The following is a 23022-nucleotide window of genomic DNA, read 5'->3' as shown; positions in this document are numbered from 1 at the left end:
GCTGAACGCAGCCAATATTGCCACGACTGCTGATAATTCCAGTCGGCTTTAGAATTGACCAATCACAGTTGATTTATTCTTCTCATATTCGACTGTGATTGGTCAATTTTCTACGACTTAAGATCCACGACTGCTACGACTTCTATTGTAGACCTCGCATTAGTCCGGATCTACAATAGGTGTTTTAAGACTTAAGCCATAAGAAATTGACCAATTACAGTTGAATCCGAGGGGAATAATCGACTGTGATTCGCCCATTTCTTATGGCTTAAGGCTTAAAACCCTATTGTAGATCCGGACTTAATCTCAAGCAATAGGTCTGTTCGCGTTGCATGCACTTTTTGCACTCAGCATTTTCGCTTTCTTTCCTTTCAACGTCCAAATATATATCTATCTCATTTTAAGTTCAAAAATTTTTGAGGATTTCAAGTAACGCGAACAGACCTAATGTCTTAAGATGCTAATTCGGTTCTCTGATTGGTTCATGCGCTAGCTTAAAACCATCTCGAATCTTGAGCAACGTCTATGGATTCCGCCCAAGGTTTCTGAGAGGTAGCGCACAAACGGCATCGGGGTAATCGGGGCATTTCTTGGATTTAAAATGTCGACGTGTGACGTGTAATTTACATTGACAAACAGTGGTAAACTCATTGAAAGGAAGTTCTAAAGAAATGGAATATTTTAAAAGCAGTCTGAAATCCGTCTTAGGAACCACTCCCGCTGATACACAACAAACGGGCGCCGATACAGTAAGTGGAATTAACAAATACTAAATGTTTCACATGCTGAAAATTACTTCCCTATGTTTTGAATAAACGCTGTGCATTTCTGTACAATTACGTTGCTACCAATTATCAATAAAGCTTTCTATATTAGTAAACTAAATTGTAAGTAGTGTGCAATGCGACGCTGTTGCTCTTACAATATTTGTATGTTTTGATACAGGTGGAGAGACTAGTAGACAGGTTGCAGTCTTCTAGTCTGCTCGATGACAGAAGAGATGCTTGCCGTGCGCTTAAGGCATTCTCTCGTACGTACCGTGTGGAAGTGGGTGCTCAAGGAATGGATGCATTGAGGCAAGTGCTGGAGATGGACAGAACAGATTGTGAGATAATCGGCTTGGCCTTAGATACATTATGCAATATAACAAATCCTGAAATGTTTGATGAGGAAGGTAAGATTAAAGGACTATTTTTGCTGCATTGGATTGCACTAAAACTTTCTAGCCAAATGTATAGCCTAGTTTACATGATTATTTAAGACTTCTTTGATGTCATTTAATATACTCGAATCAACTAATAATTTTTTATTAAATTATCTTAATTTCAGCGGTGCATTTAAAAGGTATACTAAAATGTACAATGTATACATCAAGATAATCACTAAAATACATATATTGTACATGTGTTTATATGCATCCCTGAAATTAAGATACTTTAACAGAAAGTTGCTAGTTGGTACAAGTATTAAATGAATAGTGTAAACTAAGATTATATTTATCTTATTTTAAATATAACAAGCATATGCTTCAGTCATAGAGAACACATCTTGAGTTTTTTTATATTAATTTTACATCTAATCTCTTTATATTATTTTAGTGGATAAACATAGTTCTAAGAACAAGATAGGAGAACAATTTACAGAAATATTCATCAAGCATTCAGATAGCGTTGGTTTGGTGCTGGCATTTCTTGAAGACTTTGACTTTCGTGTTAGGTGGCCGGCGCTAAAGTTACTGACGCATTTATTGGCAAACAGATCTAAAGATATTCAGGAAATAATCTTGGTCAGTCCTATGGGTGTCTCTAAATTGATGGATTTGCTGAGTGATAGCAGAGAAGTTATACGCAATGATGTAAGCTAAATTTATAATGAATGTTTCAGGAATAACAAGAATGCTTTGTTTATAGTACATTATTTATATAGGTCTTGTTGCTGCTCATCCAATTAACAAAAGGAAATGCTAATATACAAAAAATAGTAGCGTTTGAAAATGCATTTGATCGCATATTTGATGTCATCGAGCAAGAGGGTAATGCAGATGGTGGTATTGTTGTGGAAGATTGTCTTCTATTAATGTTAAATCTTCTCAGAGGCAACGTTAGTAATCAAAACTTCTTTAAAGAAGGTAAGATACAATTAAATATTTCTGATAATTTTAATAATCTCACAGTTCTATAATAATTTATGTGCTGCATTATACAGGTAGCTACATTCAGAAATTAACACCAATGTTCCAAATTCCTAATGAAATAGAGGATAATAATTTTGATGGATGGAGTCCTCAGAAAGTTTCTAATGTTCATTGCATGGTACAAGTTGTACGAGCGCTGGTAGCACCAAGTGCTCCTGCTCAGGTAAAAAATAATATTGTGGCGCTATATAAAATTTCGATATATAAAATGTCTGTATGTTATCTTTAATTAATAACTAAACAATTGCGCACATATGAAGGCAGTCGCAGCTTGTCAACGAACTATGAGAGCATGCGGATTATTGCAAGCTTTATGTGATATATTGATGGCTAGCGGCGTGCCAGCGGATGTATTAACAGAGACCATTAACACTGTAGCAGAAGTAATAAGAGGGAATGCTAGTAATCAAGAATTTTTGGCGGGTGTTATGGCACCGAGCACTCCTCCAAGGTATATCTTAGATACATGCTAATCTCATTCATTTTCTATCGCATACATATTTTTTAGAATAATAAAAGAGATTACAAATTACATATAAGTATATTATAGGCCGGCTATTGTTGTCTTACTAATGTCCATGGTGAATGAAAAACAACCATTTGTTTTGCGATGTTCAGTATTATATTGCTTTCAATGTTTCCTGTATAAAAACGAGGTAGGACAGACGCAGTTAGTCCAGACTTTATTACCACAAGGCAACGAGGCACCATCACTAACTACAGGTTCGTAATCTCTTTTATAAATGTAAAAAAAATACCTCTAATTCTACACACACATAAACGTTTTTGATTAAACTGTAAAATAACATAACTATTTTGCGTATATCTGTTATTAGGACAGTTGTTGTGTGGCGGATTATTTTCTATAGATTCTTTGTCAAATTGGTTCTCCGCCGTGGCGTTATCTCATGCTCTGATCGAAAACATAAGTCAAAAAGAACAACTTTTAAGAGTACTTCTCGCAACCAATATTGGGAAACCACCAGTGACGCTTATGCAACAGTGCGTTATGTTATTGCAGCAGGGTAACAAAACGCAGTGTAAATTGGGCCTGCTGATTCTGCTTTGTCGATGGACCTCGTACTGTCCACTTGCAGTAAAATCATTCCTGGCTATCGACTCTTCAGTAGCATATTTAACAGCTCTTTTGTCATCACAAGAAAATAATGATGATTTACAAGAGACCTTACTGCAGAGCATGTGCGCCTTGCTTATCGGTATTTGCGTACACTTCAACGATGATAGTGTTCCTACTTATACAAAAGTAAATACTATCGATAATTGTACAAATCCGATATATAAAGTGACTAATGTGCAACTAATATAACTTATCTATATTATTTTACAGGAAAAAGTGTGCAATTTAATAGAGAATAGAATAGGTTGGGAAAAGTTTCAAGATGCAATCGGTGGTATTGCCAGACACGAAATATATTCTCGAACACTAAAACATCCACAGCCTTCAGCTAAGAATCCATCGGAACTTTTATTGGATCATGAATTTTGCAGATTGTTAAAAAGTTTGGAAGGTACTTAGACATGTCAAACATTCAAATTTTTTTACAATCATAAAGAAAATTAATATTGTCAACTTTTTTGAAATGCAAATAAGATTTTTCGTTTTTTAGGGGTTATAATAAAATCGGTGATAGATGCTAATAATGAGAACAGGAATCAATTATCTGTAATGAACTTACCTGATAATACATTAATTTCACAATACAAAGATCTTATTAGAGAGCAGGATATACAAATTCAAAGGCTAAATCAAGCTAATAATTTTCTTACAAAAGAAAAACAAGAATTTGAGGTAGGGACTAATTTCTTTTTAGAAAAATACGAATTTATAGAATACATTTTTAAAAATGTTGTAACATTTTTGTAGGTACAAATACAAGAACTTCGCTCAGCCGTTAGTCATCTACGAGATCAAAATTTGGTTCTTCGAGCTGCACAAGCTAATATAGGAGATGGAAAAGAAAAAAATGCTTCTAGTAACGATCTAGATTTGGAAAAGGAATTACAAACATATAAAACAATGGTTGCAGATTTAGAAAATCGTTTAGCGGAATATATGCACATAATGCAACAACACAATAAGGACAAAGAAATCAAGGAATCACATTTAGAATTGATATCTCAATTGAAATTGAAGATAGATGAACTTGAAAAATTGAAGAAAGATCAAGAAGCTCTTTTAGAACTCTTGACAGATCAAGATAGTAAAATTACATTGTATAAAGAAAGATTAATTGAATTAGGGGATAAGGTATGTGCTATAAAACTGTACTTCATATGATATATGATAAACAAAATAAATATCTTCTCTCTTTTTAGATTGAATCTGATGAAAGTTCGGGTGAACTTGACACGGATGATCAACCAGAATCAAGTAACTAAAATATTTTAATTGATGTTCCCTCAAATAAATTAACAAAATTCTTTTACCAATAAGCAACTTTTCTTGTTCACATTTTGTAAGATTTCATTTAATGTGTCATAAATAATGTAAACATAAAATATATATGCAAATGTGTGTGTATATTTGCACATTTGCAGGTGTACATTTGCACATTTGCAAATGTGTGCACAAATACATGCACATAATTGTATAATTGAATATTCAGTCACGTTCTCTAGAAGCTAAACTATATAAATTCGATTTAATGAATAGTTATATTTTAAGTAAATTGAACTATATAATATTCTAATTCTGTGTAATAAGTTCTGATGAAACAGAGTTTGTAAAAAAATAATGTAATTAATTGTAAAAGCAGATTACATTTGAACTGAAGAAATTGATGCCAACCATTCCTATATATTGTCACATCCGCCGCACCGCTCTCGCGCCACATGCACGCACTCACAAGGACACGCGGAGAGAAATATGATGCACGCACGGAAAGAAGAGTACACTCGTTATAAAAGAACTGAGACTTTTTATTCCAGAAGGAAGCGCGCGTCCATACAGAGAATCTTTATCCGTCAAAATCCAAATCAAACTCTCTCTTGTTGATAAGACACGCTTCGCGACTATCTTCTTAAGGTAACGCGACACCGCTCGAGCCGAAGGGTGTCTCGCGGGCGTAACAATATATGTCGAACATAATTTGATGTGCAATTTTTTCGATATTTATAAAGAGTTATCCAAAAGAAATATATTTTTATTATATTTATTTTAAATAACTTATTCTAACTACGAATGTACAATTAATAGGACTGACAGGGACAACATTTGTAAATTCCCATTTTCAATAATTTAATATACAGTATAATATAGAGCTCTATAAATACATCTTGATGCTTTTTTAATGTATTGTAATTCTTTTGTCATTGGCTGCGGGATGTTGTAATATCTAGCCAATAATATCAAATAACTAGCAGATGAGAATTTTATCCAATGTAATATCAGATATAGGTTTATACTGCACTTTGTCGTTGTTTCATGACTGCTTGAACGCACTTTGCCATAGTCAAAGACGCTCGTGATACTACGTCAGTCATGAAGAACTGATCCAACGTTTTATGTTTGATGTCCACAGGGTCTGATAAAAATGATCCTCCAGACTGATGCTATATGTACATAACAAACAATATGTAAAAATAATATTATTTTGTATTTAAAATATTTATTCAATCACACACGAACCTTAGCTATTTCTAAAGCTTGCTTAAAGAAATTAGCTGGCTCAACATTGCCATATCTGACCAGATGAGGCGCAACCTCTTCAAGCCTGGATCTTACGTCGTTCAAATTATCATAGGGCAAAGTAACTCCAGTCAGCTATAACAATTTAACAAAAACATGCGATATTTCGTATCTTGATTACTTAACAGGCATAACGTAAAATTTTGCTATAAAAATTTATTTACTTCGGAAAGAGCGCGAATAATTTTCCAATCTGGTCGTGCTAAGCCAGGCGGCGTAATTGCTGCGCACGTTTGTTGGGAGCGACCTTCTGTATTAACGTAACTTGCGACTTTTTCAGTGTAAGCTGCTCCAGCCAGTACAACATCCGCAATGGCTGCTCCAGCATCACCATGACTTCCTAGAATCATAAATGATATTTAATCATAAAGCATTTGTAACTTGATATTAGAACATAAATACAATTAATTTTACATATATCTTTGGAATTGTTGTACACATGCCTATATAAATGATAAATGTGTTTGGAAAATCTTCCTTCTTAATATTTGCGTCATCAGCGCCCAAAAGAAACAGAACTTTTGGTTGTTGTTCCTTAATTTCTTCTACAGTCGAACCATAGCCGATATCTAAGGCGGCGACTTGAGATGCGTTTGTATGCAGTATGTTCAAAATCTTCCAATCCTGGGGAGCCTAAGATAAAATATATAATTAATATAATTTTTACACGCGATTACAAAAAAAGTCAGTGGCTCACTTTTGAGTCATCTCCTAAAGCCTTCGCTAATGCTTGCGTTTCATAAAGAATTTTAGCTCCATCCTGTCGAGTTAGCTGGTCGGCGCCCAAGATAACGAGTGGTTTTTTAGCCTCTTTCAGAGTCGCACGGAACGGATGCGAGCCGTTTCGTAATTTTGTTATTATATCAAAAGACTCTCCTAAATGCTATATAAAAAAATTACATTTTGTAAAATAATCTACATACCGTTTCCCTAAAATAGATAAAAATTGATAATACCTCATGTTCATATGTCAGGTCTACATCCGGGCCAATGAGGGCAATTGTTTGTTCACCATGCAGATAGCCCTTCCTGAGACGTGTGTTTATTAGTGGTGCTTCATATCTTGGATTTGTACCGATTAGTACTACAACATCTGCGTCTTCAACTGCGGCAATAGTGTTGTTCAAAAGATAGCTACTTCTGAGATCGATACCCGAACCGTCTTTCGGGAAGCACTGTTCTGTAGCTAGTCCCTCACTGCCCAATTTGTTCACTAAATCTTTCATAGCAATAAGGGCTTCCGCATCTACCAATTTCCCAGCAATCGCGGCGCATTTGTCCGCTGATATATTCGCTAGAGGTCTAGCAGCTAATCAATATAAAGAATTGAACGTTTTTATTACATACAAAAACATGGACGGATTTGTTAAGTGTACATATAATAAATACTAATCGATCCTACCAGCAATAAGTGCATCTTCCCAATCCACAGCTTCCAATTTTCCGTTGATCTTCATCATTGGAGTAATTAGTCTTTGCCTTTTGAGTCCATCATACGAGAAACGAGCTTTGTCTGAGAGCCATTCCTCGTTTACTTCCTAGAAAAATTATATCATTAATTATTACTAGTAATGTGTATATATAACACAATTAAGCATCTTTATGTTCTTTACTGTAAATATATATATTGTATATTAAAGATATTTACCTCATTTACTCTTGGTAATATTCTTAGGACCTCTCCGGTTCTGTGAGAGATAACTATATTGCTACCAACAGCATCATGAATGTCAATACTGTCAGTACGACGTGTCTCCCAGGGACGAGCAACAAACGCATACGGCTTACTAGTTAGTGCACCCACTGGACAGAGATCGATGATATTGCCAGACAATTCTGATAAGAACATTTTCTCAACATATGTTCCCACCTTTAAAATCATTATATAATTGTCATATAATTTTTAAGAACGTTATTTAATAAATAGTTAAATATAAAGTATTTTGTATACAGATTGATATATGTATATATTACAAGAATCTGAAATCCTCGCTACAGTCTCATGATAAGAATTACAAAAAACAATTTATCTTTTTCTTTAAGTGATACATATTCGCAATAAGCGAATGATTATATTTGAAATATATGTAAAATATTCAATTTACCTGCATATCATTGCCACGACCTGTAGTTCCTAAATCGTCAATACCAGCTACTTCCGAAGCAAATCGGATACACCTTGTACAATGTATGCAACGTGTCATAACTGTCTTGATTAACGGCCCCATGTCTTTATCCTCTACTGCTCTTTTCCCAGAGAAATTAATATCGACGAACCTACTTCTGTCAGTTCCAAAAGCCATACTTTGATCTTGTAAATCACACTCGCCGCCCTGGTCACAGATTGGACAGTCCAGTGGATGATTAACCAACAGGAATTCCATAACACCCTCACGAGCTTTCCGTGTGAGGTCAGAGTTGGTTTTCACTCTCCAGCCTTTCATTACTGGCATAGCGCACGCAGCAATTGGCTGTAAGATTGATTTATCGTCTATTAACTTTTTATTTAACGAATTATTCACTCATTCCTTTTAGCTTCTGTTATACAATAGAATAATTATTGTACAAAATATCTAATAGCTATTACCTTAACTTGCTTCTCTATTTCAACAAGACACATCCTGCAATTTCCAGCTACAGCAAGACGTTCATGATAACAGAATCTTGGTATTTCAACACCCACCTTGGCAGCAGCCTGAAAGAAAAATTTTCTCACATGAATGTTATTATCTACTTTTATTATTAAGTGTAATGTACATATTAAAATAATATATATATATATAAAATGAGAATCTTTTATTGTTTATAATTAAAAATTACAATTTATAAAAATGGTAATCTTTTATGATGAAACAAAAATATTGTTTATTAGTTTTAGAATGTAAATTTTACCATAAAAATTGTGATAATTTTGTCTTCATATTGAAATAAACTTATTTGCTACTGTTAGTTAAATGTTATTTTGAATTTATTTATTTTCATGAAGTTGCTGAAATTAAATGGCTATTTTGTATTATTTTGTAATGAGTAGACAGATATAATATCAAGTACTATACTGTAAAAGAAACCAATTAGTTATATTATTTTTTATTTGCATGTAATACAAAAGGAATGTGCATATATACATATATATATATATATATATGGGATGTCTCACAACTACCGCATTTATTCTTAAGAACATATTCTTGAGATAATTTTGAGACGAAAATCCTAATATAAAAATGTCGAGGTTATAATAGTTTTTGAATTATAATTGGTTAAAGATAGTGTATAATTCGAAAACTATTGTAGCCTCGATATTTTCGTCTTAGGATGTTCAAAAGAATCCAGAAATAATAATAGAGGCTATAAAAGTAAAATGGTTTTTGATTTATAAGCATTTAAAGTTAGCTTGTAATTAAAAAAATCATTGTAGTCTCGATATTTTCGTCTCAAAATTACCTCAAGAATATGTCCTTAAGAGGAAATGCGGTAGTTGTGAGACACCCTGTATATATAATATATATATACATATGTATAAAGATATTATAAAATTTTATTATAAAAATGAATATTATAAAACATTATAAACACTTTGGCTATATAATTATATGACTCAGTAATGTTTTCAAAAAATGTTTTAGATGAATTTGTATACATTAACAGAGATATTTTTAAATACTATTATATACATATTCTCTCTAATATAATAATAACTATAATTATATCTTCAATGTGAATTTTACATTTTTTTCGTGGAAATGACTATTCCGAGACTTTCCAAATATGTATAGATAAACTATGCAAACATCTAAATTTTTAATTTCTCTATATTTATTTTTTCAGTTCATGAATGGATATTCACTTTGAATAATGTATTAAAAGTTAAAACAAATGACAAGTTCCTTTCACAGTAATGTTTAACTTGTTTTATCAACTATGTTCATTAATTTAATTGTTATCCAAAGTCGATGTTTTTTGGCTTGAAATCGAAATATGTCGGTATTCACACCTATTACCGTTCCTATTCCTTACTTCATTGTTGTTTTGTCATAACGTGCGACGCTCGGTCTCAAGAAGACGGCTAGTTTGAAATCGTTAAAAGTTTTTGATCTGTGTCTTTCACTATGTTTAAAAGTATTCTGTTATTAATATTTTTATAGTTAAATATATTATGAATAATAGTATTTTATAATATTAGTAACAGAATACTTTTATAATTTATTATAATTTAATATAATTTAATATAATTATTATAATTTAATATAATTTCTAAATCTATAATTTATATATATATATACATTTACGAGTTGATAATCAGAAAGTCATTGAAATTGGAATTAATTGTTATATCATAATAAATTATTTATTATAATATAACAACTTATAGCTCCAATCAGCTCTAATTTCAATGACTTTTCAGTTTCAATGACTTTCTGATTATCAACTTGTAAATGTATCTACCCAGATAGCCAAGTCTGTAGAAAGCAAATTTTTTAAATGTCTGCTACACACTATGCCAACAAAATAGTAACAGCATTATTACAGAATTAGATACATAATACTATTGACAAACTGCTAGAAAAAAATATAACAGAATCAGATAATGTCGGCAGGATCTGCTCAGTTTCTGCTAACGATTTGCCTTCACATTATGTCGATAGGCGATGTTAACGAAACACAAGCCTAATGCGGATGCAGACTATCATCATTAGTTGATAGCAGACTGTCATCATTTTCTGCTCGAATCTGCTGACAATCTGTTAGAAGACTGCAAACATTTTGCTACCTGGATGTATATATATATATATAAATTATAATTTTAGAAATTATATTATTCTTTGCAACAGAAGACATACGAAAAAAATGAAGATAGAAAAAATATGGAAAAATACATAGATTCGAACCTGCAGGACTGTTGTTCCCGGTGGTACTTGCACAGGCTTGTCGTCGATGAAAAGCTCGATCAGCTCTTGTTGCGACTTATTGGACGTCGTATGGAAACTGACAGAGCAATGCCTTCCACCTGCCAGGCCTGTGGCCCGCACGATCGGTAGTCTCAACATCTCGCCAGACTAGCAACACCAGTTTACATTATTATATAATAAACAAACTTTATCACACAGTCAATGACGAATTAATCTAACTAGAGAGGATTACAGTTAATGCAAGACATATGTCTCCAAAAGTTATTATCGCAGCAACAGTGCCGAGAGTGTAACAAGAAATCTCGATGATTTGCCAAGTGATTTAAACGCGATATTACGCAATCTAAATCACAGTTAAATTAAGTTATCATGGTTGTTCTCAAGATACCTTCTCTGGACGTCAGAAACACCTAACAACCCACACTGAGCTCATGATGAGCAATGGCGAATTCGATGAATCGATTGTAAAACGCAATTGTGTAGATTACTTTTGTGTCACCGTGTATAGTCATGAACGTATTGGGTTGCGCTAATCAAGATCGTTCTATAAATTTATTATAGATTTGAAAGAAAATCGTGAATATTACCGACATTACCTATGGAACTTAATAAGCATACAGCTAATGACTGGTTTATGCTTCGGTTTTAATCCTAAAATCCTAAAATTCAGCCAATAGAATACAGATTTCCGTTAGGACCAATTAAGATTGGTAGCCCTATTGGCTGAATTTTAAGATTTTAGGATTAAGACCGAAGCATAAACCAAGCATAAATTGTGGTCATGATTGCTCTCAAAATTTCTCTGCTGCAACAACTTACTAAATGCTCCAATGAACTCTTACATCTGATTGGTATATTCCGTTAAATCTAAAAATATAGACCAAAGAGCGGTAATGGCTGCGTTCAGCAGACTCAACAGTTTTGCAACCGTTTTATGATTGTCTGCTGAGATAGGACCATCTTCTAGATCTAAAAGTATGATCCAATTTTAGCCATTAAGGCTGCGGTCCACTTGACGCTACAAACGCTTCGAAACATTGGCTGCGTTCAGCAGAGAAAGCAGCTTTGCAACTGTTGTAAAATTCTTCAATACGATTGGTTCTTGCTTTTAGTTCCTGACAGATCTAAATGTATAAACCAATCATATTGAAGAATTTTACAACAATTGCAAAGCTGCTTTCTCTGCTGAACGCAGCCAATGAATGCATCCATATGAAATATGAATGCACCCAAAGCAAGTAACTACTTTACTGTGTTCTCTACTGTGATTGGCCGATTCACTTACCGTTTAAAGGATTTATATTGGTTATTATTTGTTAATTTACGTAATCAAAGAATTAACCAATTAAAGTCGAATGAAAGAGGAATAGTCGACTATGATCGGTCAATTCTTACGGATAATTACGGCATAAGTTAACAGATTAAGATTAATATTAATTTACGTTTTTCTATGCGTTTCTAAGTTTATACTGAATTATTTTTTTTAACATTCGACTGATTTGTCAATTTCTTACGGCTTTACAACTTACGGTCTCAAAGTTAGACCTTGTCAATGGAAAAAATATTAGGAATAGGAATAAATATTAAGGGGATGCTGGAGTAACAAAATTACAACATCATAGTCGTATAAAAATCTTCGAATTGATTGAACGGAATAAAAAATCCTTTCATAGGATTAAAGTAGACTCAAAATTAGGAGGTGGTGCAGTGAACCTTTTGTACTAAAATCGAAAAAAAGTTAAAAAATGTTTTAACATTCTTTCGATTTTAGTATAAAATCCACTGCATCACCTCCTAATTTTGTGTCCATTTTAATCCTGTAAAAGGATTTTTTATTCCATTCAATTAATTCGAAGATTTTTATACGACTGTAATGCTGGAGTCGCCTGTATTACCGATAATACTATTATCGATAATACTATTACCGATAATACTAGCGTTTTTGACATTTTTGTTCCTGTCTAATTTCTTCGTAGTAGTTTCACAGAATAAAAATTCCTTCTCCACGATTAAAATATTCAGGTTAATGTACTTGTCCCTGGTGTATTTTGTGTTCAAAACTGAAAAAAATATGAAATTACAGATTGAAATTACAGATGATTCCAGCATTCCTTTAAAACTCTTAAGGCCATCACACGTACAAAAATTTTAGTGGGAATCGTAAAGTCGCAAGCAAATCAACCAATCACAATCAAAATTACGATCTCGAGTTTCAAAACGCTCGACTGTGATTGGTTGATTTGCTTGCGACCTTATGATTATAACTAATGCGGGGTCTACAATAGAAGTCGTAGCGGTCGTAGGGTCTTAAGTCGTAGAAAATTGACCAATCACAGTTGAATATGAGAAGAATAATCAACTGTGATTAGTCAATTTTCTATGACTTAAGACTCTACGACCGCTACGATTTCTATTGTAGACCCGCATAAAATTTTCGTACGTGTGATGACCTTTACGTTCGCAATGCTCACGGTTATAATTTATCCTCTTTATCAAATATTAAACAAGGATGAGATGATACGCGTGATCGTCAGTGAGGCGATATAAATATTTAGGGTATATCCACACAAAATTGTTAACTGAAATCTGTATTCTGTTGGCTGAATTTTAGGATTTTAGGGTTAATATTGAAGCATAAATCAGGCAAACGCTTTCTTAAGTTCATCTTTTTTCGGAAAACCATACAGGGGACTGAAAGAAGAAGAAGAAGAAGAAGTTTATCTTTAATGGAGGCTGGAGCTATTAAGAAAAAGTTTATTTTTAGATGTTCTGTAGCTAATATAATTCGTGGAGCATCTGAAGATAAATTTAAAGAGCCTTAAATATAAGGCCTGATTATGAATATGAGCATTAATGCTTACTCCTATTTATTTCTAATAATTTCCATTGTGCGCAGCCCTTTAATTGGAGTAATTAAAATCATATGTCCACGATGACAGTTAGTAATCACGTGGTCATTTAATGCAGAGTAGAGTGCGGTGTAGCAGCGCAGGCAGCGTATATTGGCGTATATATTAAAGGGTATATTAAAGGCAGCGTACACACATATATACATATACATATATATATATTAACGACAACGAAGAGGTTAAGAGTCGTTGAGAGTACGGAGAGCGTTCGCTTAGCTTACGCGTTAAAGTAGAAAATTCATTTTCCGACATTGGAAATTCTGGAAGAGTCGAAACTTCGCACCAAGTGTCCTCGAGATCAATTTAGAGTTTCGGAGTTGGTCCCATTCGGGTCCGTTAACTCCTTATTTGTTTTCGACGTCTTTTGAGTGTGAGTGATCGTGAGACATATCTATGAATTTTATAATGGATGATCCGGACGCGTCTGCGATTATTTATATATAGCGATTTTTATGTACACGATGTAAAACAAGTCCTCGTTCTATCGCCACCCATTCGAACGGTGTGATACAGATTGATTCGATAAAATCGGCAGGTACACTTCGCATGATAAGGAGTCCATCTAGAGGCATGTAAATAGTGTCAGGTGATTGGAACTGTTCCGTGCCATTTTTATTGCGCATTTCTGTAAGATCCCGGTTCTTCGTTATTATTTCGTTGTAACATCGCATATTCGCGCGTGTAAGAAAATTATTTTGTTACGTAAACGCTTGATAAATAAGGTGTACATTGTTGCATATAATAAGCGGTTTTCTCGACTGACACACATTTACTTCTTTAAAATCATTGCAAATAATAACTGACTACAATGAAGATCATGAGAATTAACAGTGTCTGTTTTTCTTTTTCAATTTTCTTTAGTCTGTCGTGACAATAGAAAAAGTCAGTATCGAATTATATTTTATCTGCAAAATAATTTTCAATTATATATGGACAGGAAATTTATGTTGGATAAACACATTTGTCACAACTATTTCTTAAGAATTTACAATAATAATAATAATCTTAGTATGCAAATTATCAGTAGACTTGAGTAGAATATTTCGGGATCAATTTGGCATCAATATTAATTGTATTAAGTTCATGTTCTATTAATAGACTCCGTCGACATAATCTGATAACTGAATAAAAATTGAATAGAATTTGTAATTCAATAAGATTCTTATTGAATAGTTATTTTTATTATTTTGTAATTATTTAAATGGAATATATCATGTAAATGATAGAAATTGCAAATTTTTGGTTTCTATAGTCAATCTGTTAGCAAATTCTACTGCCAACAAAATTTGTAGCAAACACTTTGCAAAATCCGTTTTCAACAAATTTATCTATCTGAAATTTTATATCTACTTAAAAAACAGAAGTCTCTGTAATTCGAAATAATAAAATCATAACTGCTTAAAATTCATTTGTGTTTAATATTCTTATTAGTGTACTATAATAATGTTGTCGTGACATATATATTTTTTATTGTACTCTAAAATTTTACTTCTTGCTTTCATTAAATTTCAAATATATTATAATATCTATTTTACAATATCTATTTCACTTTAAAAACAAAAGAGTGTACACTAGTTTAGCTATAAAAAGTAAACCTATATAAGGCAAAAGGACATAGAGCAGTTTTTCCAAAATCCTGAATTTTCAAGTGTTTTTAGAATGCTTAATGGATTATTCAGTGTTTGATGAATTGATTTCGTAGATTTCTTTTAAATTATGATACGGTTGTCGACACAATATTATTTTAGGGGTGTAACTTTAAAATAATAATAAATTTTATTGTTCAATTATATAGCAGAAGATTCAAGATGTCCGAAAAACTCCCGAGTAATCAACCGCAACCTATTGTTAAAATAGGCCATTATACATTAGGCCAGACTTTGGGTGTGGGTACATTTGGCAAAGTAAAAAGTACGTGTGTAATACAGTAGAAATTCTCTTTTTATTATCCTACCTAAAATTAATATCTATCCTACCTAAATTAATATAAATCCTACCTAAAATAAATTTTTTCATGTAATTCACAGTTGGGGAACACGTTTTAACGAAACACAAAGTTGCTGTGAAGATTCTGAATCGTCAAAAAATCAAGAGCCTGGATGTCGTAGGCAAAATTCGCAGAGAAATACAAAATCTCAAGCTCTTCAGACATCCTCATATCATTAAGCTGTAAGTATTAATTGTAGAATTTTGTTTCGTATATCGTAGTTATATAGCAATTATTTTAGAAATAATAAATTAAGAAATAAATTTTAGAGAATTTAATTTTGAAGTGAGAGGGAGAAGCTGTCACATACAGAACATTAATATTCATACATGTTTCCCTATTTAACGTGTCTTCTTTTAAATAAATAGCTCGTATAATCCAAATTTTAATGTATGTTTCACATAGATATCAGGTCATAAGTACTCCTACAGATATATTCATGATAATGGAATACGTCTCAGGAGGAGAGCTGTTCGATTATATCGTTAAACATGGCAAGCTTAAGGAATACGAAGCGCGACGATTTTTCCAACAGATCATATCAGGCGTCGATTATTGCCATCGACATATGATAGTACATCGTGATTTAAAGCCAGAAAATCTTCTGTTAGATCACAATCTCCATGTGAAAATTGCAGACTTTGGTACTTGGATATAATTGGCATATCGACACTCCCATTATATATAAGTGATAAAATGTTCTTCTACAAAAATGTAGGTTTGTCAAACATGATGATGGACGGAGAGTTCTTGCGTACTTCATGCGGCTCTCCAAATTACGCTGCACCAGAAGTGATATCCGGTAAATTATACGCCGGTCCCGAAGTCGATATTTGGTCGTGCGGTGTTATATTGTACGCGCTACTCTGTGGTACCTTACCGTTCGACGATGAGCATGTTCCTACTCTCTTTCGCAAGATTAAATGTAAGTTGTCCTCCTCAAAGAGAAATGCCAGCTTGCACGCTGGATATTTTCTCAAAGACACCTTAAATGGCAGGATTAATTAGAATCTTTAATTTTAGCTGGTGTTTTTCCTATTCCGGAATACTTAAACAAAAGTGTTGTTAGCCTCTTATGCCACATGTTGCAAGTGGATCCAATGAAGAGAGCGACTATCGAAGATATCAAGTATATTGATAATGTATTTTTTTTCAAAATATTGAATTAATACTGGCCATCACTGTGCTTAATAGATACTTTTCAATTTCAGAAAACATGAGTGGTTCCAAAAAGATTTACCGTCGTACTTATTTCCGTCACCTGTCGAACAAGATTCTTCAGTTATCGATATAGATGCTGTGAACGAAGTATGTGAAAAATTTAATGTGAAAGAACCAGAAGTGCATTCCGCGCTGTTGGGCGGTGATCCACATGATCAATTGGCGATCGCTTATCACTTAATCATAGACAATAAGAGAATCGCAGATGAAGCTGCTAAAGCGGAATTGAAAGATTTTTATGTGGCATCTAGTCCTCCGCCTGTAGCATTTAGTCCAAATGAAGCAAACAGCAGTCCATTGAGGCCTCATCCGGAAAGAATTGCACGTATGTAAAAAATATGAATGAATCAGTGCGACTCGTCATTTAATGAATTTCTTATTAGAAAATTATCTTTCTCTTCTCTTTCTTTTTTATGTAAGAATAAATTTGTAAAGGTTACTAAAAAAATATCTACATATAGTGACAATGTTACAGCATACCGCGAACGTCAAGGTTCGCAAGGTAGCGCACCTGCACAGATACAAGGAAATCGCGGTACGCCTGTGAAAAGGGCGAAATGGCATTTAGGAATCAGATCACAATCCAAGCCCAACGACATTATGAATGAAGTTTATCGTGCTATGAAAGCGCTTAATTTTGTAAGATTAATCATATGTGGAGTTATATAACAATTGATTGTTTAAACGTGATATCACGCAAAATTATCCTTTTCAGGAGTGGAAGATTGTAAATACATACAGTGTTAGAGTAAGACATAAAAATAAACTGACCGACAGATATAGCAAGATGTCATTACAATTATATCAAGTAGATCATAAGAGTTACTTGTTAGACTTCAAATCTTTATCCAGCGAAGAAGAGGATATTGGACGAGGTAAATTAAGTCTTTAAAAATATATTTGACTTACTGGTTATACATAAACAATTTGCGTATAAAAATATATCCGTTTATAGATCCAACATTGCCGCCTCCGCAAGCAACAGGCCATCACACAATGGAATTTTTCGAAATGTGTGCAGCATTAATTACGCAATTGGCACGATAGCGCGCGCGCGTGCCTACTTCTTTTTTTAAATTACATTAAATCCGGTTATATACTATGCTTTTAACATTGTATAGTTTGAAATAAATGCAGATATTATAAAACATATTATAAATTTTGCCTTTTACAAAATAATTTCAATAAAGGCTATATTTTTCGAGCTCAATTTAGTTTTCAATTGAATTCTGAAAATGTGATCGTGTGAAAAGAATACATCTTTAACAACTAATGTAGATATAGAAATTAATGAACAACGGTATTATCTACATACGTAATCATTTATTATCGAGGGCTATAATGGAACGTTACATTATTACAATCTAATATAAATTACAACACAAATATATATTTATCTAAACGATTATTGATCTTATCATTTATTATCATATTTTATCTATGAAATCGGTTCACACTATCAGAAAAACCAAAAAAATATGTTCATACGCTTAGAAAAATATACATTGTTATCCTTGTCATATTTAAATTTATCTCATGTATATCTTGTACAAATGAATTTGTTTTGGGCCGTGCCTGTGAAAATGTGATCAAGTAATTTATGTTCTGACCGTGATTTTCTTTCATTACGATTGATGAAATTTATAACAAATTAATATACATAACAATCAAATAACTATCATGTGAAAATATATGCGCAAATTATTTAATATTTAAACATTTGTATGTTGATATCACTATATAATGTCTTAAGCTGAAACCCATTTAAGCACCATCTGTCATTGGAATATTGGTAATTAAAGATAAAATATACATGATGGCACATACCGGACCTTGTCTCATATGAACATACGGTTCGATCTTTATAATGCTGCCAAAAAAAACTGCCTGTTACTCAGCTTGCCTTACTATACATACAAAATTGACAAAAAATATATATAAATTCGACAATTTCATATTTTATCTCGTATGTTTAAACATTAAACGGAAGAGAATCTTGCCTAAACGTATTTATTGATATGGAATACTTCCAGTTTTGTTTATCTTAATACTGCGCACAATTTTAGGAAGATTATGGAGAACTTATGCAACTTGTGACTACAATGATGATGACGATGATGATAATGTGAGAACGATGATGATGGAAATGTCAAATGCACATAGTAAATTAAAAAACCGTGTGATAGAATATATTATAATCTAAAATTATATTACAAAAATATAATAAAACATAATGAACATAATTATTAGTACAAGTCTGTTTTTCTTTTTAAATAGCATGTGTTATATAATGTATGACAATTTGTGTAAATCCTGATATACGTAAAATGTTTAACTATTTTAGCAGTGTTTCAATAGTGATGCTTTAAGTTTTAGAATTGATTTGTTCTCAATGAAAATTTCATGAGAACGCAATATTCATTTAAGAATATCTGCTATCAAAATAATTCTCATAAAGTCCTAAAATATCCTGCGTAACTATGATCAACTTTTTGATACAATTAACCTTTCCATCATTATTTATAAATACAACTTTCTAGCACAGTGTGTTGCTCCAATTGGTGGCACAACCTATGGCTAACAGATATTGTATGTACCATGACATATAGGTTGCATAGCCTGCAGAACTGTACTTTTTTCGAAATATTACGATATTTCGGATCTTTTTTCGGAAGTGTTAATAATAATAAAATGAAACACACAATATCAAGCGAGTACATATACAGTATGCTTTTATCATAGTCACTTTGACTAGAAGATATTATCGTACATTCAATGCAGAATATACTATTCCATAACTTCAGGAATATAAATGTAATATTTGCTAACAGAACATTTTAAGGAACGCATCCAAGCTTTTTTCCATTGTAATATTCATAAATAAAAATGATAAATTACGTTTATCAATAATATAAATCTTTTATAAAATCAACAAATCCGTGATGAAAGATCGTTGAGTATAGATGAAGAACTGTGCATGTGCATTCGTCTCGAGCACTATAATAAATTCCTAAATAAACAATAAAAACTTATACATACGTGAATGTTAAACTAGTGCACTATATTATATCTATATAAAAATATGCATGTAGAATAATATATATGTAACAGGTAGCTACATATATATATGTATGTATGTATGTGTATATATATATATAACTGTAAATTAAAACCATTAGAGTATACATCTTACAAATACTGCATTTTTTTAACAAAAATCTTTTTGTTCATTATTTCACTGAAACATGGTTTTAATTTTTAATAAAATAAAATCGTATTAATGTATACAATCAATATGTACTGTATTATGTATCTAACAACTTTATAAAATTATGCTTGTGCTTTGGGCAATTAGCAATGTATAATATAAACTGATGAATTAACATGTGACTAAATTAACATACTGCAGAGATATTAACATAAATCTCTAAACATTTCTTACGACATATTGCACAAAAATCTGGCGTTCATTCTTATAGTATGTTATATCCAGCAATCGAGTGTACAGTTGTTCAGGCTAAACGTATTTTTGAAATGGCACATATAATAGATGTTATTAGTAACTCTAAATTTTGATAATATAGGTGTCTTTCTTCCCTTTGTCACTCATGTGGTGCACATCACACTCGGAGAATTTCTGTTAAATCTCCTGATTGTCTTCACCAGTCTCATTATCTACAAACTCCACATGCGTAAAAGGGAAGTGTCCGACCTTGCCGTGCAATTCACCTTCCCACTGGCCATTGATATTAGTCTTTGTCACTTTTATCATATCACCTACTTCTAATTTTAGCGCAGTTTTATCGTATGCGTTTGGCACCCTTGCCTGTTTCACTTTGGCAAAGGCCGGCAGTGTTCTCTGAATGTTTGATCTTCGCGTTATAGTCGCTTGTCCCGTCGTTTCTGTATGAGATACCTGTGACGTAGGCCCTGAATTTGAATTAGAGCCGGAACTACCACCACTTTCAGGCCGCGAATTATTTTCTATTATCATATGACTATCGTCGTCGTACTTCTGAACGTACGGCACTGGTATCGAACCAGTTTGGCCCACACTATTTCTAGCTGTCCACCACTGTTCTTCATCTTTCGATATTACAGTGAGTATATCACCTAAATTACAAGTACCACATTAATATAATTATAAAAAAAATGATACAAATTAATCACAGAATTAAGAAAGTCGATGTATACCTTTTCTAAAGGGTAAGTCCTCAGAATCATTTCCTTCAAAATCATACTTTGCAATTACCCTCTGTGTCTTCTTTGGTGCTGGCCTGATTAACGGTGTCGTATCTAAGTAATGAAGTTTATAAAAGGCGAGAAGACTGGGGATATCCGGAAACATCTGATCACCAATCCGATAACGAATTTGGTCTCCTTGTTGGATTTTATTGATAATATAGTGGCTAACTTTACTGTCCTCTCTTACGCACAGCACAAAGTCACCATGTATAGAGGTGCTGTCTCGTACTAAAAATACACCACCTTCTTTTTCACCCATCAATAAGTCAGATGCATCCTGTCGTGACATAGCACCAAAATACCAGCTAAAAAGAATCAATAATTAATTATAATACAGTTTCAGAGAAACTTATATTTTACTTAAATGTGTAAAAAAAAAAGATAAATCATAGTTTCATAAAAAGAAAATGTGAAAAATAAATTTGTAGTAAATATTATAATACTATTTCTAAGTATTAAATTCAAGTATCAAATTCAACATTTCTCGATCAATTTTTTCACTCTTGTTTAAATAATCGAGATTCTCTCTATTTTTCTTTCTAGGACAAAAGTATAACGAAGAAAGGTTTTAAAAACGTTTAGATTTTAATTATCTTTAATTAGTGCTTGATTGTGAGAACATTCAATGTTATAACACAAGTGTCTGTAAGTAACTGATCTGACAAACATCTGGGAAACACTCGAAAAATTACGAAATTTATACTTCACGTCGTTCACGATAGGGCTGATACCTCGAAGCGAGCTACAACTCGTATCGCACGGACTAAAGACTACTTATCCAGTGCTCAGAGATCCAATACGTCAGGACGATAATTGCACCGTTTTTGTGCGGGAGTTGTTAAACGGGAAACCGCGATATGTTAAGTGACCCGCACAGTCGCAATTTCAAACGCCATTACACCAATAATACTTAATGCAAGTATGACACTCGCTCGATGAATCAAAACATGGGAATTCTCCCGCACGTACCTCGATTTGTCATACTGGTCGAAGGTCGCAGCCATTGTCGTGTCGATCGGGGGTTCCAGAAGCGAGACGAGCAGCTTCTTCTCTCGTCAATTGTCAATTAATATATCACGGAGCACGTCCGACGGGGAGGGAATGAGAGAGAGGGACTCGGCCGAGTTGCCGCATAGTAAGAGGGACCCCACAAAACGCTCGCGCGAGTCACTACCGTGGATGGATCCCCCAGGTTTATCGCGGGACTTTGTGCGGCTACCGGAGAAACCACCGCGACGTACCTTTCGGCGGGGATCCTCGGAGATACTTTTTACGGTCACTCTTTTACTCCCGAGAGGGAATTATCACTTCATCGTCGGACGTTCCTCGCACAGTACGGTCTTGTAGAAACGGACCGTCGGCAACATGTTCTCGAGAACGTGCACGTTCACAAATGTTTCGATCGACAGATGTTTCTCTTCTCTTTGCCGAAAGGCCGAGACCTTCGTCGCGAAACTACCACGTGCTATACGACGTTCACACGCCGCACGAAGTAACCGTGAAGCAAACGGCAAATCTTACAAAAATGGTCGCCAGCGTAATACGACTTGACGACTTCGTCCGTCGTCGGTCGTCCATGCCTCTTAAGGACGGTACGCAACGATTTGCAAATCGCAATCCCCGCGCGTTTCCCTTTATGCTGGATTCATACTGGGTGCATTCAGTACTACAATCGCTCACTGAGCGCTCAGTGAGCTCTTGCATCTGATTGGCATATTCCGTTAGAACTAAAAATATAGACCAAACAGATTCAAGAGCTCACTGAGCGCTCAGTGAACTCTTGCATCTGATTGGCATATTCCGTTAGAACTAAAAATATAGACCAAACAGATTCAAGAGCTCACTGA

At 33.4% G+C, this 23022-nt stretch overlaps 4 protein-coding genes across 16 annotated transcripts; 2 read left to right on the top strand and 2 right to left on the bottom strand.

Moving 5' to 3' along the window:
* The first annotated feature begins 542 nt into the window (after positions 1 to 542).
* p115 (general vesicular transport factor p115) lies at positions 543 to 5371 on the top strand. 2 transcript variants are annotated; one of them, XM_018453170.1, is made up of 13 exons: positions 543 to 749; positions 946 to 1174; positions 1599 to 1855; positions 1927 to 2128; positions 2206 to 2357; positions 2455 to 2645; positions 2745 to 2917; positions 3031 to 3458; positions 3543 to 3723; positions 3823 to 4004; positions 4080 to 4463; positions 4532 to 4586; positions 4972 to 5371. In XM_018453170.1, exons 1-13 carry the CDS (start codon positions 672 to 674, stop codon positions 4980 to 4982), a joined length of 2523 nt encoding a protein of 840 aa, XP_018308672.1. In that variant the 5' UTR covers positions 543 to 671; the 3' UTR covers positions 4983 to 5371. The 2 variants fall into 2 exon arrangements, with proteins under 2 accessions (XP_018308672.1, XP_018308671.1); XM_018453169.1 differs by having other exon boundaries at positions 4969 to 5371.
* A 71-nt stretch (positions 5372 to 5442) lies between these two features.
* Positions 5443 to 10951, bottom strand: ND-75 (NADH dehydrogenase (ubiquinone) 75 kDa subunit). Its single transcript, XM_018453171.1, has 11 exons — positions 10793 to 10951; positions 8491 to 8598; positions 8009 to 8374; positions 7552 to 7773; positions 7306 to 7441; positions 6860 to 7212; positions 6601 to 6786; positions 6347 to 6536; positions 6068 to 6243; positions 5844 to 5978; positions 5443 to 5767 (listed from the first exon to the last, which is right to left on the bottom strand). Exons 1-11 carry the CDS (start codon positions 10949 to 10951, stop codon positions 5615 to 5617), a joined length of 2184 nt encoding a protein of 727 aa, XP_018308673.1. The 3' UTR covers positions 5443 to 5614.
* A 2674-nt stretch (positions 10952 to 13625) lies between these two features.
* Positions 13626 to 18307, top strand: AMPKalpha (AMP-activated protein kinase alpha subunit). 11 transcript variants are annotated; one of them, XM_018453130.1, is made up of 10 exons: positions 13626 to 13834; positions 15521 to 15633; positions 15750 to 15891; positions 16115 to 16353; positions 16428 to 16634; positions 16733 to 16838; positions 16921 to 17255; positions 17406 to 17569; positions 17646 to 17805; positions 17886 to 18307. In XM_018453130.1, exons 2-10 carry the CDS (start codon positions 15531 to 15533, stop codon positions 17975 to 17977), a joined length of 1548 nt encoding a protein of 515 aa, XP_018308632.1. In that variant the 5' UTR covers positions 13626 to 13834; positions 15521 to 15530; the 3' UTR covers positions 17978 to 18307. The 11 variants fall into 11 exon arrangements, with proteins under 11 accessions (XP_018308632.1, XP_018308629.1, XP_018308637.1 ...); XM_018453127.1 differs by having other exon boundaries at positions 15518 to 15633; XM_018453135.1 differs by lacking the exon at positions 13626 to 13834 and adding an exon at positions 13875 to 14053.
* A 1944-nt stretch (positions 18308 to 20251) lies between these two features.
* Crk (Crk proto-oncogene, adaptor protein) lies at positions 20252 to 22750 on the bottom strand. Of its 2 annotated transcripts, none has more exons than XM_018453141.1 (3): positions 22145 to 22750; positions 21125 to 21480; positions 20252 to 21043 (listed from the first exon to the last, which is right to left on the bottom strand). In XM_018453141.1, the coding sequence occupies exons 1-3, from the start codon at positions 22177 to 22179 to the stop codon at positions 20571 to 20573; spliced, it is 864 nt and encodes a 287-aa protein (XP_018308643.1). In that variant the 5' UTR covers positions 22180 to 22750; the 3' UTR covers positions 20252 to 20570. The 2 variants fall into 2 exon arrangements, with proteins under 2 accessions (XP_018308643.1, XP_018308644.1); XM_018453142.1 differs by lacking the exon at positions 22145 to 22750 and adding an exon at positions 21879 to 21923.
* Positions 22751 to 23022: the final 272 nt, after the last annotated feature.

Source organism: Mycetomoellerius zeteki, unplaced genomic scaffold (assembly GCF_001594055.1).
Source record: "Mycetomoellerius zeteki isolate Tzet28-1 unplaced genomic scaffold, Tzet1.0 scaffold366, whole genome shotgun sequence".
Classification (NCBI taxonomy): Eukaryota; Metazoa; Arthropoda; class Insecta; order Hymenoptera; family Formicidae; genus Mycetomoellerius; species Mycetomoellerius zeteki.
The sequence above is the reverse complement of the archived record's forward strand: the minus strand, read 5'-3'. Positions and strand labels throughout refer to the sequence as shown.